This window comes from Eriocheir sinensis, chromosome 40, assembly GCF_024679095.1.
Source record: "Eriocheir sinensis breed Jianghai 21 chromosome 40, ASM2467909v1, whole genome shotgun sequence".
Taxonomy (NCBI): Eukaryota; Metazoa; Arthropoda; class Malacostraca; order Decapoda; family Varunidae; genus Eriocheir; species Eriocheir sinensis.
Genome location: NC_066548.1, coordinates 5,186,735 through 5,200,194, shown reverse-complemented (window position 1 = coordinate 5,200,194; position 13,460 = coordinate 5,186,735). Strand labels below are relative to the sequence as shown.

The 13,460-nt window shown below is 43.2% G+C and overlaps 1 protein-coding gene across 1 annotated transcript in view; it reads left to right on the top strand.

Moving 5' to 3' along the window:
- The window catches only part of LOC127009422 (uncharacterized), a 45,112-nt gene extending 32,796 nt beyond the window's left edge, over positions 1 to 12,316 (top strand). Inside the window, exons 2-3 of the mRNA XM_050882516.1 lie at positions 7,491 to 7,549; positions 11,812 to 12,316. Coding sequence (XP_050738473.1) covers positions 7,491 to 7,549; positions 11,812 to 12,316 — 564 coding nt within the window. The remainder of the gene's footprint in view (positions 1 to 7,490; positions 7,550 to 11,811) is intronic.
- Positions 12,317 to 13,460: the final 1,144 nt, after the last annotated feature.

Genomic DNA, 13,460 nt, shown 5'->3' with positions numbered 1-13,460 from the left:
AGAAGAAGCTAGAAAGGAAGTGGAAGGGGAATGAAGGAAAGGAGGTGCATGAGGGGAAGGAAAGGACTTGAAGGAGAGATGAGGGAGAAAGGAAGAAAGGAAGGAAGGAAGGAAGGAAGGAAGGAAGAAAGAAAGGAAGGAAGGAAGAGAGGTAGGAAGGAGAAGGAAGGAGCTACGGAGGGAAAGGGAAGGGCAAGGAAGGAGAAGGGATACTGGAGGGGAAGGAAAGGACTTGAAGGAGAGATGAAGGAGAAAGAAAGGAAGGAAGGAAGAGAGGAAGGAAGGAGAAGGAAGGAGCTACGGAGGGAAAGGGAAGGGCAAGGAAGGAGAAGGGATACTGGAGGGGAAGAAAAGGACTTAAAGGAGGGATACAGAAGGGAAGGAAAAGGAAGGGGAAGGGAAGGAAAGGAGCTAAGGAGGGAAGGAAAGGAAGGAACTATGAAGGGAAGGAAGGGGAAGGGCCAGGGAGGAGACGAAATACAGGAGGGGAAGGAAAGGACTTGAAGAAGGGAAGGAAGGGGAAGGGAAGGAGGGAAAGGAATTAGGGAGGGAAGGACGCGCGTAGGTGTTTTAATAATAAGCTAAAGAAAATAACCTTGACCGCACATCTATCCGTCCTTCTGCTACCCACACCGACACCTCCGTCATCACCATCACCACAATCATCACTAACACTGTCGTCATTCATCACCGTCATCGTCATCATCGGAGAAGTCAGAATAAGGACACTCGAAGATGATGTGCCAGAAGGAGACTATAAAAAATGATGGAAAAGGAGAAAAAAAAACTTAAACGTGGGAAAGGTACGATAATGATGACGATAGTGATGATAGTACGATGCGAAAATGAATGAAAATGAAGTGATTGAATAAGTGAAAAAAGAGGAAAATAAAAGAAATACATTATGACGTTATTGAGATGGGAGACAATAGAAAATACCTATAAATGGGAAAAGGAAAATAAAAGAAATACATTATGACGTTACTGAGATGGGATACAATGGAAATTACCTATCAATGAGAAATGGAGGTTAAGAAAATGACGGAGTGAAAATAAAGTATAGAAGAAACGAGGATAAAACATGAAAATAACACACAGAAAAGAAGAAAAAAAACAGTGGCTTGGGTCAATACAGTTTAATAATTGTGACGGCGTGAAGACAAGAAAAAAAGAGAGAATAAACATGAATATAAACAGAAAAAAACCCCAAAAGGAACAAGCGTGCGACTGTGGGTCAATATAACTAACCTACATGAAGGGAAGATAATAATAGGAAGAGCAAAGAAGCGCGTGAACGAGATACATAAATAAAAGAAAATATATAAACGTGTGAGTCGGTAGAAATTATATGAGTAAACAAAGAAAAGAAAGTCGAATTCAAATATAACAAAAGGGAAAGGGAAAGGGTTGTGATTTAATTAGTGTGTGTGTGTGTGTGTGTGTGTGTGTGTGTGTGTGTGTGTGTGTGTGTGTGTGTGTGTGTTTACTAAAAAAAAAGTGCATTCCAAGTACTCTATGACGGATATGACGGCCAGGGAACAAGTGGAAGGGAAAATAACAGAACAATGTCAGTGAAATGAGAAAGGGCGACGAACATAAGAGAAAAAAAAGAATACACGAAAGGAAGAGAGAGGTTAAGAGGGATGGCCAACAGAGAAATGGTTACAAGGCTCTTCTTCTCTTTGATGACAAGGTAAACTACTGCATATCACCTATGTGTGTGTGTGTGTGTGTGTGTGTGTGTGTGTGTGTGTGTGTGTGTGTGTGTGTGTGTGTGTCTAACTCTTTGTCTGTTTGCCTCTTCACACACACACACACACACACACACACACACACACACACACACACAATAGTATTAGCATTAATATAGACAAAATTATGGGTGTAAAATTCATAATTATTAAGCACCGCAAAATAATGTGGATGTTCCCAAAATGAAACTTCATAAACTCATTAAACTTGTTAGGGGAAGCTCTGTAACCTCCTACAAATAAGTGTGAGGTACATCATGTGTGGAAAAGGCAATTAAAGCGAACGAGTTATCTCCTTAATCAGTTCACCGGTACTTGAAAACCCTTGCTTCGGGTGTCTGTCGCGGCACTGGTCGGCCAGCGGGCACTCTAACCGTAAATGCTGCACCTTCCATCTCTTTACTCAGAAGTTATGACACAAGGCGGAGTGCGGTGAATGATTCCCGTTTATGGTCTGGAACATACGTCTTGCTGGTATATATTGGGGGCACGGTTTTAGTTGAGTACCGTATACATTGATTCTATACTTGTTAGCTTTGTTAAGTCCGGTATATTTTCACGTACATAACACATTTTTCTTCTAACGAATTCACATATCTTTTTTTGTCACCGTATCTTTAATAAAATCAAAGTACGAATGTGATAGTTTTTTTTGCAAATAGAGTAATGTTGGTCACGATCTGGCTGAATGGACCTCTTTTCTTCCATTACTATCTGAAGTGAGGAATACATGCTTCCACCGTGAACAGATTCTTGACCAGACTGAAAAAAAAATATCATGTAAGTGTTCCTATGACGGCTTTATATATATTTCGCAAGCTTGTTGTGAACTTTTTCATATTCCATTCTGTTTCATTAACACAATTCAGAATAATACAAAATTCGCGGCACAGCATCTCGGCAGCACAGAACTTTTGTATATAAACGGCATTTGGATGTTGCAGAATATAACAAATAACAAACGTACTCTCTTCTGCGTCGGTCAGGGCCTTACGCCGCGCCACAACCGACTCATTTCCAGTCAGAGAGCCACGCAACGAGGAGGAAATTGAATATTCAGAGACATAAAGAACACTCGCTCCCTCTTACTAACAACGTCTATCATAGTCCTGACCGAGAATCACAAAGAAAAGGTACGAACGTAAACACACACAAAAATATCAGGTAAGTCACGTTCACCTTATGGTTCGTGACCTTTCCGAGGAGGGAAGGGGAAGAAACAGGCATACAGGTAAGAGCAGGAAAAAGAGTGAGAATGGAAAGGAGAGAGAAAGAGGGAAGGGGAAGGAATTGAATGGGAAGGAAAGAGGAGAAGAAACCGAAGAAGGAAGGGAAACGAATTGAAAAGGAAGGAAAGAAAAGAAGAAATCGGAGAAGGAAGGGGAAGAAATTGAAAAGGAAGGAAAGAGAAGAACTCGGAGAAGGAGGGGGAGGAATAAAAATTAAAAATGGAAGCTAGTGGGATGAATGGGCGAGTGAAGAGGATGAAGGAGAGGAGAGGAAAGTAGGGATACAACGAGGGAGGAAAGGGAGCGAAAAATGTAATAAAATGGACACAACCGAACGAAGAGGTAAGTGTATGGATGAAAGGGAAGGGAATCAAAAGGGAAGTGCTGGGAAAAGGGAAGAAGGTGAAGGAAGGAAGGAAGGAAGAAGGAAGCGTTCAGAATAAGAAGAAATGGCGACGCTAAAGGAGAGAGAATGAGGAATTAAAAAGATCTGGGAAGTAAAAAAATAATAAGGTGAAAGGCATAGTTCACCTCAACCTCTTTTCAACCTTTAGAATTTGTAATATAACGTAATAAATAAATTGGAACCTCTCTCTCTCTCTCTCTCTCTCTCTCTCTCTCTCTCTCTCTCTCTCTCTCAGGTAAAGTCTAAACAAACCAAAGCAAAACAAATACAGCTTTTCAATACGTTCGTCGTGCGGTACTGACCATCAATCCGTTTAAAAATAATAGTTGTTATAAATGGGAATCTCGCGTACAATTATATTTGTTGTTTTTTCATAGTGGTGAAGAGTATACTGTTGTTTAGGCGGGCAAAAGATAATTGTTTTCAAAATTGGTGTAGAGTATGACGTTTCGCTTGTGTTTTGACCGTTTTGCTTTGTTTTGAGTGGCATTAACTAACAAGACACGTACCAAACGGTTTAAATGGTGAGGACACGAGTCAAGGGAGGCAGAATGTCGGGTCCGCGGAGTACGCTGCGATCCGTGCGATGATTGTCGATAAATTGGGTTTGTTGTCCCCCACTCGTTGCCCGCGCCACGTGTGTTCCCGCCCCTCAACGCCACCTGTTTACTTTTCGTGCTGCGATGATCAATACACCTGTCGATCTTTTTTATACGGCAAGAACTTCCATAAACACAGAATCTGATGTTAACTTTCTATCTATTCATATCATCGCAGCGTCTCTTTAGCTTTATAAACAGCCCGATAGTCTACATTGTTGACTGACCATATAGTGAGTTTACGTAATAACATGCTGATCCTACTACGATGGATGAGACTTCTTGCATCAGGGGACAGGGCGATATGTGATATTCAGGTTAGCAGAGTTCAAGTTAATCCAGTTTCCCGCGTTACTCGTGCATCGACCAGCGTGCAAGGGAGCATGTACAGTTGGGTGAGATGTGTGCCGAGCAAACTCCGACCCAGATTCAGAATAAATCCCATATTGGAGCTGGATGACGGGATGACTGAGAAAAATATAGATATGGGGTGTAAGGGAAGAGAAGGAAGTAAGATAAAGCAGGGACGAAGGGGAGGGATAAAAGACAATAAAGACAGGCTGTAGGAGAAAGAAAAAAAGCTAAAAATGGAGAAAAAAAGAGAGAAAGGAGATGCGGGAAGGTCTGAGAGTGAAAAAAAGATATAGGTGGGAAAAATGAATATTACATTATCTGCTAAGAATCAAGGAAGTAAGAAGCATGAAAGCTTGAGAAAGGAATAGGATAAATGGCGAGAGAGTTGGTCTGAGGTGGAAAAAAAGAAGCAATAGAAAATAGAGGAGAAAGTGGGACGATACAGGAGAATCTCAACGTGGGAAAGACTAAGTGGGAAAAAAAAAGATAGTTAAAGAAAGTAGAAGGGAAAAAAGGGAGGCCCATAGGGTGGGATAGGAAAAGAGCGGGAAAGTAGAGAAAGTTGAAGAAAGTAGAACGGAAAAAAAGGGAGTGTCATAGGATGGGAAAATATGAAAGAGGGAAAGTAGAGAGCTAGTTCACGAGAAGGGCCACAGAGTAGGAAATAATAACAAAAAAAAAATAATAAAGGCGTGTATAGAGGAGGAAGAGAAAGAAAGCTTGAAGGAGGGAATCACGAGAGACGGACTTATGAGGATGGCTTAGCGGAGAGGAGGAACAAGGAGGAAAAAGGGAAAAGGCCTGGAGGAAGAAAATGCTAGACGTAAAAGCGAGGAGCTTCCAATATTGGTAATAAGCTTATGGAACAGTGCCCCCGGAAATGGTTCAACGAATAGAGAGAGAAAGTAAAAGTGGAAGGATATCTATGAAGGAAAGAATACAATAAGGGAAGGAAATAAAAGGCGTAGGAAAATAGAGGGGGAAGTATGGAGAAGATGGATGGGCGGCACGGAAAAAAAAAAGTTAAGAGAAATATAAGAAAAAAAGAGGTATGATGATAAGTGGTAGGGAATTGAAAAAGAATGGAGGGTAAAAAAAAAATATTACTTGGAGTGAAAAAGAGGAAAAAATATAATGTAAAGAGAAAATGAAGGACTGAGGGAGGAGAGGTAAACCGAAGAAGGAAAGGAAGCTTATTGACATCACCTTAATAAAGTCCTTCATTAATTTATAAACATGGATTAAGTCTCCTCACACCCTTCGCCTTCCTAGAGAATGCAAATTAAAATGTCGAGGCCACGCATATGCACCTTGAAACATCGTATCCTCTCTAGGTTCAACAATTTCTTTTGGAGCAGCACTAGGATTCCTATTAATTGTTTGAGAAGTATTTGTATCTAATCGCCCCGTTATTTTTTCTCCTTTTTTACCCTCTTCGACTGAGTGAAAACATGCTTATCCCCGTGCAAATCATTCATATATAAAAATTCCTCTCATTACTAACTTCTAAAATGGCAGATAGATGTGTAGGATTTCAGCTCCTATAAGGAAGTAAATTCTAAAGTTTCTAAGCCCTGGAATTATTATTAACATCCATATCTGCGCAGATTTTAACATTTTGTGTGTGTAACGTGAACCAATAAGGAATAAAGTAGGTGATCAGAATTGCTAAGGTAAAACTACTGCTAAGTGGCGCCGTGACGGGTGAGCGTTGTTCCCGGCAGGAGAGATGAGGCCCAGTTGCTTATTCCTGAAGGAACGATTAGGCGCCAGTTTGATGTAGTTTTAGTTTCTTGGTAATTCTGACCTCATACTCCTGATTCACCAAAAGAATTAAAAAAGTGTACCAACATCGAAGAAGTGACTGAAAATTAGTTGCACGCTGAGCTAGGAAAGTTACGGCGAGAAAAAAAAAAAAGAATGTTTGTACACAACTTCATTTTCCTTCTATTATTATCATAAGTGTTGTCTTATGGTAATTAATTTATGCTCATAATATGCAACAAGGTATCATGATCACAATAGTACGTTCAGTTTTCCTAAATATTATCTGGTAATTTGGTAATATCTGGCAAGAACACAACATTTCAGTGCTCCGAAATCCTGAAAGCCCGCCTCCTCTTGTGACGTCATCACCTCTAGACCCTGACAAGTTCCTTTCTCAGGCCACGCCCACAGCCAGGCTCCGCAGCGGCTCAGAGCATCAATCTTCGCTACCCAGAGCCTCCCTGAGAGAAGGAGGAGAAGAAAAGAATAGGAGAGAGAGAGAGAGAGAGAGAGAGAGAGAGAGAGAGAGAGAGAGAGAGAGAGAGAGAGAGAGAGAGAGAGAGAGAGAGAGAGAGAGAGAGAGAGAGAGAGAGAGAGAGAGAGAGAGAAAATCCAGGTAAGCTCACATAAATCCTTGCACCTATTCACTCTTTCTCTTTTCACCTCTGCCCAACAATAGCGGTGAGCCTCCAATGCCCAGTGTATCCCCTCCTCTTCCTCCTCCTGTTGCCCCTTAACTCTCTACTCCTTTCCTTCAGCAGTCTCTGGCCTCTCAAACCTTTCTTTTCCCTCGCATTTCTTCGCCCTTAAACCCTTTCACATTTCCCCTTTTCCATGGTCTTCCACTCTCCCTTTCTATATCCTGCCCAGCACTTTCCCTTCCCCTTTAAAACTGACTTCACTCTCCTTCTCCTCCTTCACACAAAGTTCCGTTCACCTCTTCTCCATACCCTTAATCTTTCCTTACCTCTATATGTTCATCTTCACTCTTTTCATAACATAATTTCTTGCCTTTATAATGTTCCTTGAGTCAATTGTGTTTTCTCCTCGTCCTTTCCCTTCCCTTCCCCTCTGAACCTTACTCATCTCTTCTTACCAATATATTTACGTCTATACTTCTTACATAACAGAATTTCCTGCCTTTATATCTTTCCCTGAGTCAATTCCGTTCACTCCTCTTCCTCCTCTACTCTCATCTCCCCTCCTAACCTTACCTATATTTTTTTCATCTTTACTTCTTACATAACAAAACTTCTCGCCATTATAATTTTCCGCAAGTCAATTATGTTTTCCCCTCTTCCTCCTTTCCTTTCCCCTCCCTTCGCAACCTTCCTCATCAAAAGCGCTGTGTAAGAAGATTCACACTCCCTTCACTCCTTCTCAGATCTTCTTCAGCCCGAACTCCACGACCTTCATCCTGCTGTACCCTGAGAGATGGCGGAGGTGATCGTGGGGCTAACATCTTACACCTCACTGTCCTTCCTTCCCTATTGCTCCTCGTTAGTGTACTGCAATACCTGACTTGGTGTTATGGTGTGGGTCTTCGTTTTCTTTGGACCTTGCTTCCTTCATCTTTTTTTTTATTGTTTTTTTACTTTATTTTCTTGTTGTTTTTCTGTTTCTTATTGGTATTATTAGTTATTTTTTTCCTTTCTTTTTATTTTCGTTTTATACTTTTTTTTTCTTCTTTTTCTTCTCCTTCTTCTCTTTATTTGTCTTGATTTTTTTTTAATTATCATCATTATCACCATTATTACTATCACCAAGACCTTTTACTTTTCCTTCTCCTTCACCGGCACCACCACTACCACCACCAACAACAACCACCACCACCACCACCACCATCACCATCACCACCAACTCCGTCTCTAAAGCTCTCTATGGCTTAGTGGATATACGTTTCGAGAGCAAAACACGTCCTTATAAGCAGCTTCATACACCCCCCCCCCCCCCACACACACACACTCCCTCCTTCTCCCCCCAGGTAGGCGGTGGCTGAGTGGTAGCGTGCTGGGCCCACATTCACCGCGTGATGGACGACGCGGTTCGAATCCCCACGCTACCACCTCGGATTTTTCAGTCACCGCCGAGTGGCTTTCAACTACCCACATGCTGTCCTGAAGACCACCCATCAACCCGGACTCTAGAGGAAACCGTCCAAGTGAATCAAGAAGGAGTTCCGAGGAGCAGCATGAGCCAAAAGAAGATGGCGCTACTATAAACACTTGCCTGCGCCATGACGGGCTGGGGCCGACTACAACACGAAGAATAAAGAAAAGAAGAACAAGAAGATGAAGACAAAGAAAAACTACAACAACGACAACAACAGCAAGCACCCAGCACAGCACGACCCCCATAATGAACCCCTCAACACGCACGACCTTTACCTCCCTCCCTCCCCCCTCCCGCTTCCTCCTCCCCTACAACGTCCTCGACCATCCCAGGACTCCCGGCAGCATCCTCGGCGTACAATGGATCGGCGGAGGCGTATGGTAATGAGGCTTGCGTTGTTCGGTTGCGGGACCCTGTGTTTGTTGAACGGTGCGGGGCATATGGGAATGATACTTAGATTTTAGCGCTCTTGTTTCCCTTCCTATCTCTTTTTCCTATCCCTTCGTGGTACTTTCTCTATCAACCATCTGTTTCTCTATTCTTTATCTATGTTCTTTTTGTTTGTCCGTCCATTCCCTTCCTGTCTTTTTCTATCCCTTCGTTTTTCTGCTTTTCTTTATCCTTTATCGGTTTCTCTATTCTCTATCCTTTCCTTTTTTTCTTTTTCTCTGTCCCTTCGTTTCTATTCGCTGTCTGTCTCTATCCGTTTGTCTATCCTTATCCTCCCTTTCTTTTCTCTGTCCCTTTTTCTATACTCTATCCGTTTCTCTATCCTACCTCTGTTCTTTATCTTTTTTATCCTTTCTCTATCCTTTATTCGTTTCTCTATCCTGTCATCCGTTTCTCTATACTTTCCCTTCATCTCTTTTTCTCCATTACTTCATTTCTCTATTCTTTCACTTATACTTACACGCTTCTCTATGCTCTTTCCATTTCTCAGTCCTCTCCTTTTCTTTCTCTATCCCTTCGGTTTTTGCTCTTTCTACATCATTTCGTTTCTCTATATCTTTTCTGCTCTTTCTTTTATATTGAGTGTGAAAAAGTGCAGACGATCCATTCAGAAAAAAAAAAACGTGCATACAGTAATGAAAAAAACATATACAATAGATACCTCGGGACAATTCCAGATAACTTAAATTGAAAACAACACACAAAACTAATAACACGTACAACAAACAAACAAATAAAACATAAATAAAACAATACTCAGCCCATCCAACACTAGGAGGAACACCGCAAGGAAGATTAAAACCCGATTAAGAAGGATCTAACACTGCTGTAAAGGAAAGACCAGCAATAAGCATATCGTAAGACAGGAGGATTCGCATACACAATTACGTTGAGGTTCTAATAAGGAAATGGTTTTGTGCTTTAAAGGGATTATAGAAAATGAGCGACAGCGTTGATGGGCTAACATGATGAAGATGGAGACAAGAGTTGAAGGAGGACTATAAGAGGAGGAGGAGAAGGATGAGGAGGAAAATGGAAACACGGAAAGATAGGCAACAGAAAACTTATTGGCTGATTACAAGGTCCCCCGCTCTAGTGCTGTCAATATTCGATGCCGGTAGACCAGAGGAGAGCAATTCGGTACGTACGAGCTTTCTACCACTGATGCAACGAAATACGTACTACTGCAGGAGGAGGAAGAGGAGAAGATGAGGAAGAGGAAGAGAAAAAGATAGAGACAGGAGTGTTTAATAACGAGGGTGAAGGTTCCGGACACTCGTTATAGGAAGACCAAAAGGTTAAGTTCATATTTCATGCTGTAGAGGCGGAGAGAGAGAAAAAAAAAGGTATAGGAGAAGGAGGAAAAGAAGGACGAGGAAGAGGAGGAGGAGGAGGAGGAGGAGGCGGAGGAGGAGGAGGAGGAGGTGGGGGTCAGTGGAGAGGGAAAGTGGTGATAGTGGCTGTGTAAGGAGGAGGAGGAGGAGGAGGAGGAGGAGGAGGAGGAGAGAGAGAGACCGTGTTCTGAAGATGTGCAAGTGAGCAACAGGTTTTGAGAGAGAGAGAGAGAGAGAGAGAGAGAGAGAGAGAGAGAGAGAGAGAGAGAGAGAGAGAGAGAGAGAGAGAGACTGTGTGTGTGTGTGTGTGTGTGTGTGTGTGTGTGTGTGTGTGTGTGTGAGGAGCCATTTTCAGGGCTTCAAGGTCAAAGAAAACGTATCCTTTCCTCCTATTCCTCCTCGCTTCGCCTTCATTCTCTCCCTCCTCCTCTCTTACGTCCTCACCTTTCCTCTATTCTCTCCTCGTTCCTTCTTTCATCCTTTTTTCATTCCTCCTTTGTAGTGATTTTTGTCTCTTCTTTTTTCTCTCTTTTACTTCGTGTTTTTTCCTCTTTTCCATTTTCTTTTCTCCATGTCTGTTTTGCTTGCTTATTTATTAAACTTTCATTTCCTTCAATTCATCCCTCCTGCTCCCTCTCTAGTGTCTCTCCATATTCTCCTTTCCTTTCTTCCTATTCTTTTAGTTTAGTTGAATAGGTCAGGTCAGGTTAAGTTAGGTTAAGTTAGGTTAGGTCAGGTCAGGTTAGGTTTGGTTAGGTCAGGTTTGGTTTGGTTAGGTCAGGTTTGGTTTGGTGAGGTTTAGTTTGGTTGAATAGGTCAGGTCAGGTCAGGTCAGGTCAGGTTAGGTCAGGTTTGGTTTGGTTTGGTTAGGTTAGGTGAGGTTAGGATAGGTTAGATTAGGTGAGGTTAGGTTAGGTTAGGTGACCACCGCTATCACCACCATGCTCACATCAATCACCACAACCACCACCATCACCACCACCACATCACCATCAACAAGAGTTCAACCATCAATATGTTCTCTGTCTTTTACCACCATCACCACAGCAGCTACCACCAATTAGCACTACAATCTGAACCGTCAACTTACTCAACAAAATATATATGAAACTTAATTAAATCGTGGTGGAAATGAAAATGGAAATACCACATAACTCTTTCCTACTATAAACGTTTCCACCACGCATCTCGGACACTCAATCATTTCCTTTCACACGACGCTACCACATAACCCGCCCGAGTGTTTCCCTTCTCTGAACCGGTACGTAGCGCACACTCTTGAATAGGTCAGGTCAGGTTAGATTAGGTTAGGTGAGGTTAGGATAGGTTAGGTTAGGTGAGGTTAGGTCAGATGGGGTCAGTTGAGATTAGGAGAGGAGAGAATAGGTTAGGTTAGGTTAGGTTAGGTTAGGTTTGGTTTGGTTAAGTTAGGTGAAGTTAGGATAAGTTAGATTAGGTGAGGTTAGGTCAGGTCAGTTGAGGTTAGGTAAGGACAGGTTAGGTTAGGTTAGGTTAGGTCAGGTTTGGTTTGATTAGGTAAGGTGAGGTTTAACTAAATCCATCGAGAGTAATTTGGACTGGGAATAACAATGAGAGTATTTCCTGAACACTCCGCGGTTAATTTCGAAGCGACAGCCGAGCGTCTTCACTCAGGGACCACATACCCGAAGAGAGATTGGAAACATGCAACTCGCCCCACACACCATCACACAACCCCAATCATTACTTCTCTCTTCCACAATACCTCATTCCACGCCGCACAAAACCCACCACATACTCCCAACCACACAGCTCTTACTCCACATGCAGTCCCCCACAACAAAGCCCTACCACAGAGCCTCATCAACTGCTCTCACCACCCCACCTCTCCCCACGAAGTACCCCTACCACACCCTTCATCCAGCCCTCGCCGCCTTTCTTCAACAGCCCCCACAACAAAGCACCACCACACAGCCCCAATCAACCACCCTCCCCACCACACCTTTCCCCCCGCACAGCCTCTACCACACCCCCTCACACATCCCTCACCGCCTTTCTTCAGCAGCCCCCACAACAAAGCCCTACCACACAGCCCCAATCAACCACTTTCCCCACCACACCTTCCACCCCCGAGGTCCCCCTACCACACCCTTCACAGAGCTCTCACCGCCTATCTTCAACAGCCACCACAACAAAGCCCGACCACACAGTCCTAATCAACAGCTCTCCCCATCACACCTTCCACCCCCAAAGTACCCCTACCACACCCCCTCACACAGCCCTCACCGCCTGTCTTCAACACCCCCCACAACAAAGTACCACCACACAGCCCTAATGCACCGTCCACCCCACCACACAGCCCCAATGAACCGCACTCCCCACCACACCTTATCCTCCCCGCAGAGCCCCTACCACACCCCTTCACGCAGCCCTCACCGCCTTTCTTCAGCAGCCGTCCGTCTCTCACGTGGTCAAATATTGCAGCACGACCGCCGCCACAAGACAAGGGAATACCTGGTAGCCCGGTCCTGCAGAAAAGTAAACAGGCAGAAGGTCGAGGAAAGGAGACGGAGGAGGATGGAGAAGAGGAGGAGACCGAGGAGGATGGAGAAAGAGGGGAAGGACATTTGAGAGGATGGAAATCACGTCCTTGTGTTCTCCTACTTCAGTGTAAAATAAATAATGGGAAACTAGCAGGAAAGTAAATGCAAGAAAAAACACAACGCATCCTCCTCTCTGGGAAAAGCTTCGCCTTCCGTGAACACAAACATTTGGGGAATCTGGAGAACAAAAAATCAAGGAAAGGAACACAGGTACTCGGGAACCGTTGAGAGGCAAAGCAAAGGCAGGGAAGATTGATCCCTCTTTAGACACGAACATTAAAAGGTACTATATTATTTATCCATTTTATTTTATAGTAAAGGAAGCGGCTCTAGGGCAAAAAAGAAAAGAAAAAAGGGCCCGCTAATCACTGCTCCTTGTAAAAAATAGTGACCTAATCGTATATAAGTAATGATAAAATAAACTGTTGAGGTGGTTATTTTTTTCTCCACTTGGTACGTTTCGCTTATCATATATTAGAACACTTAGATGGTCCCCTGTTTAGCATCCTCACCAGTCTCTCAGCATCGTAAAGCCCCACAAGCCACCTAACTTACTTGTATTCAGGTGAGTGAGTGACCGGCTGGATGAGGGACGGCAAAGGTCAGGTATGACATTTTTCTCTGACAGGGAAAGTGAATGTTTGTGATTGAGCCGTTCCCGAGGACAGGCAGGGAGCAACAATAACAAAGATAAAAAATAATGATGTTTGTGAAGATGACACTGGCAAATGAAAATGACCTCAAGAAGAGATATGAGAGGGGGGGGGGGGGGGGAATGTAAGACAGGTGGGATGCGCAGGTGTAGAGGATAAAGACCACAGGCGAGTATGTGTGTGTGTGTGTGGTCAAAATGTAAATAGGTAAGTTAATTGACCT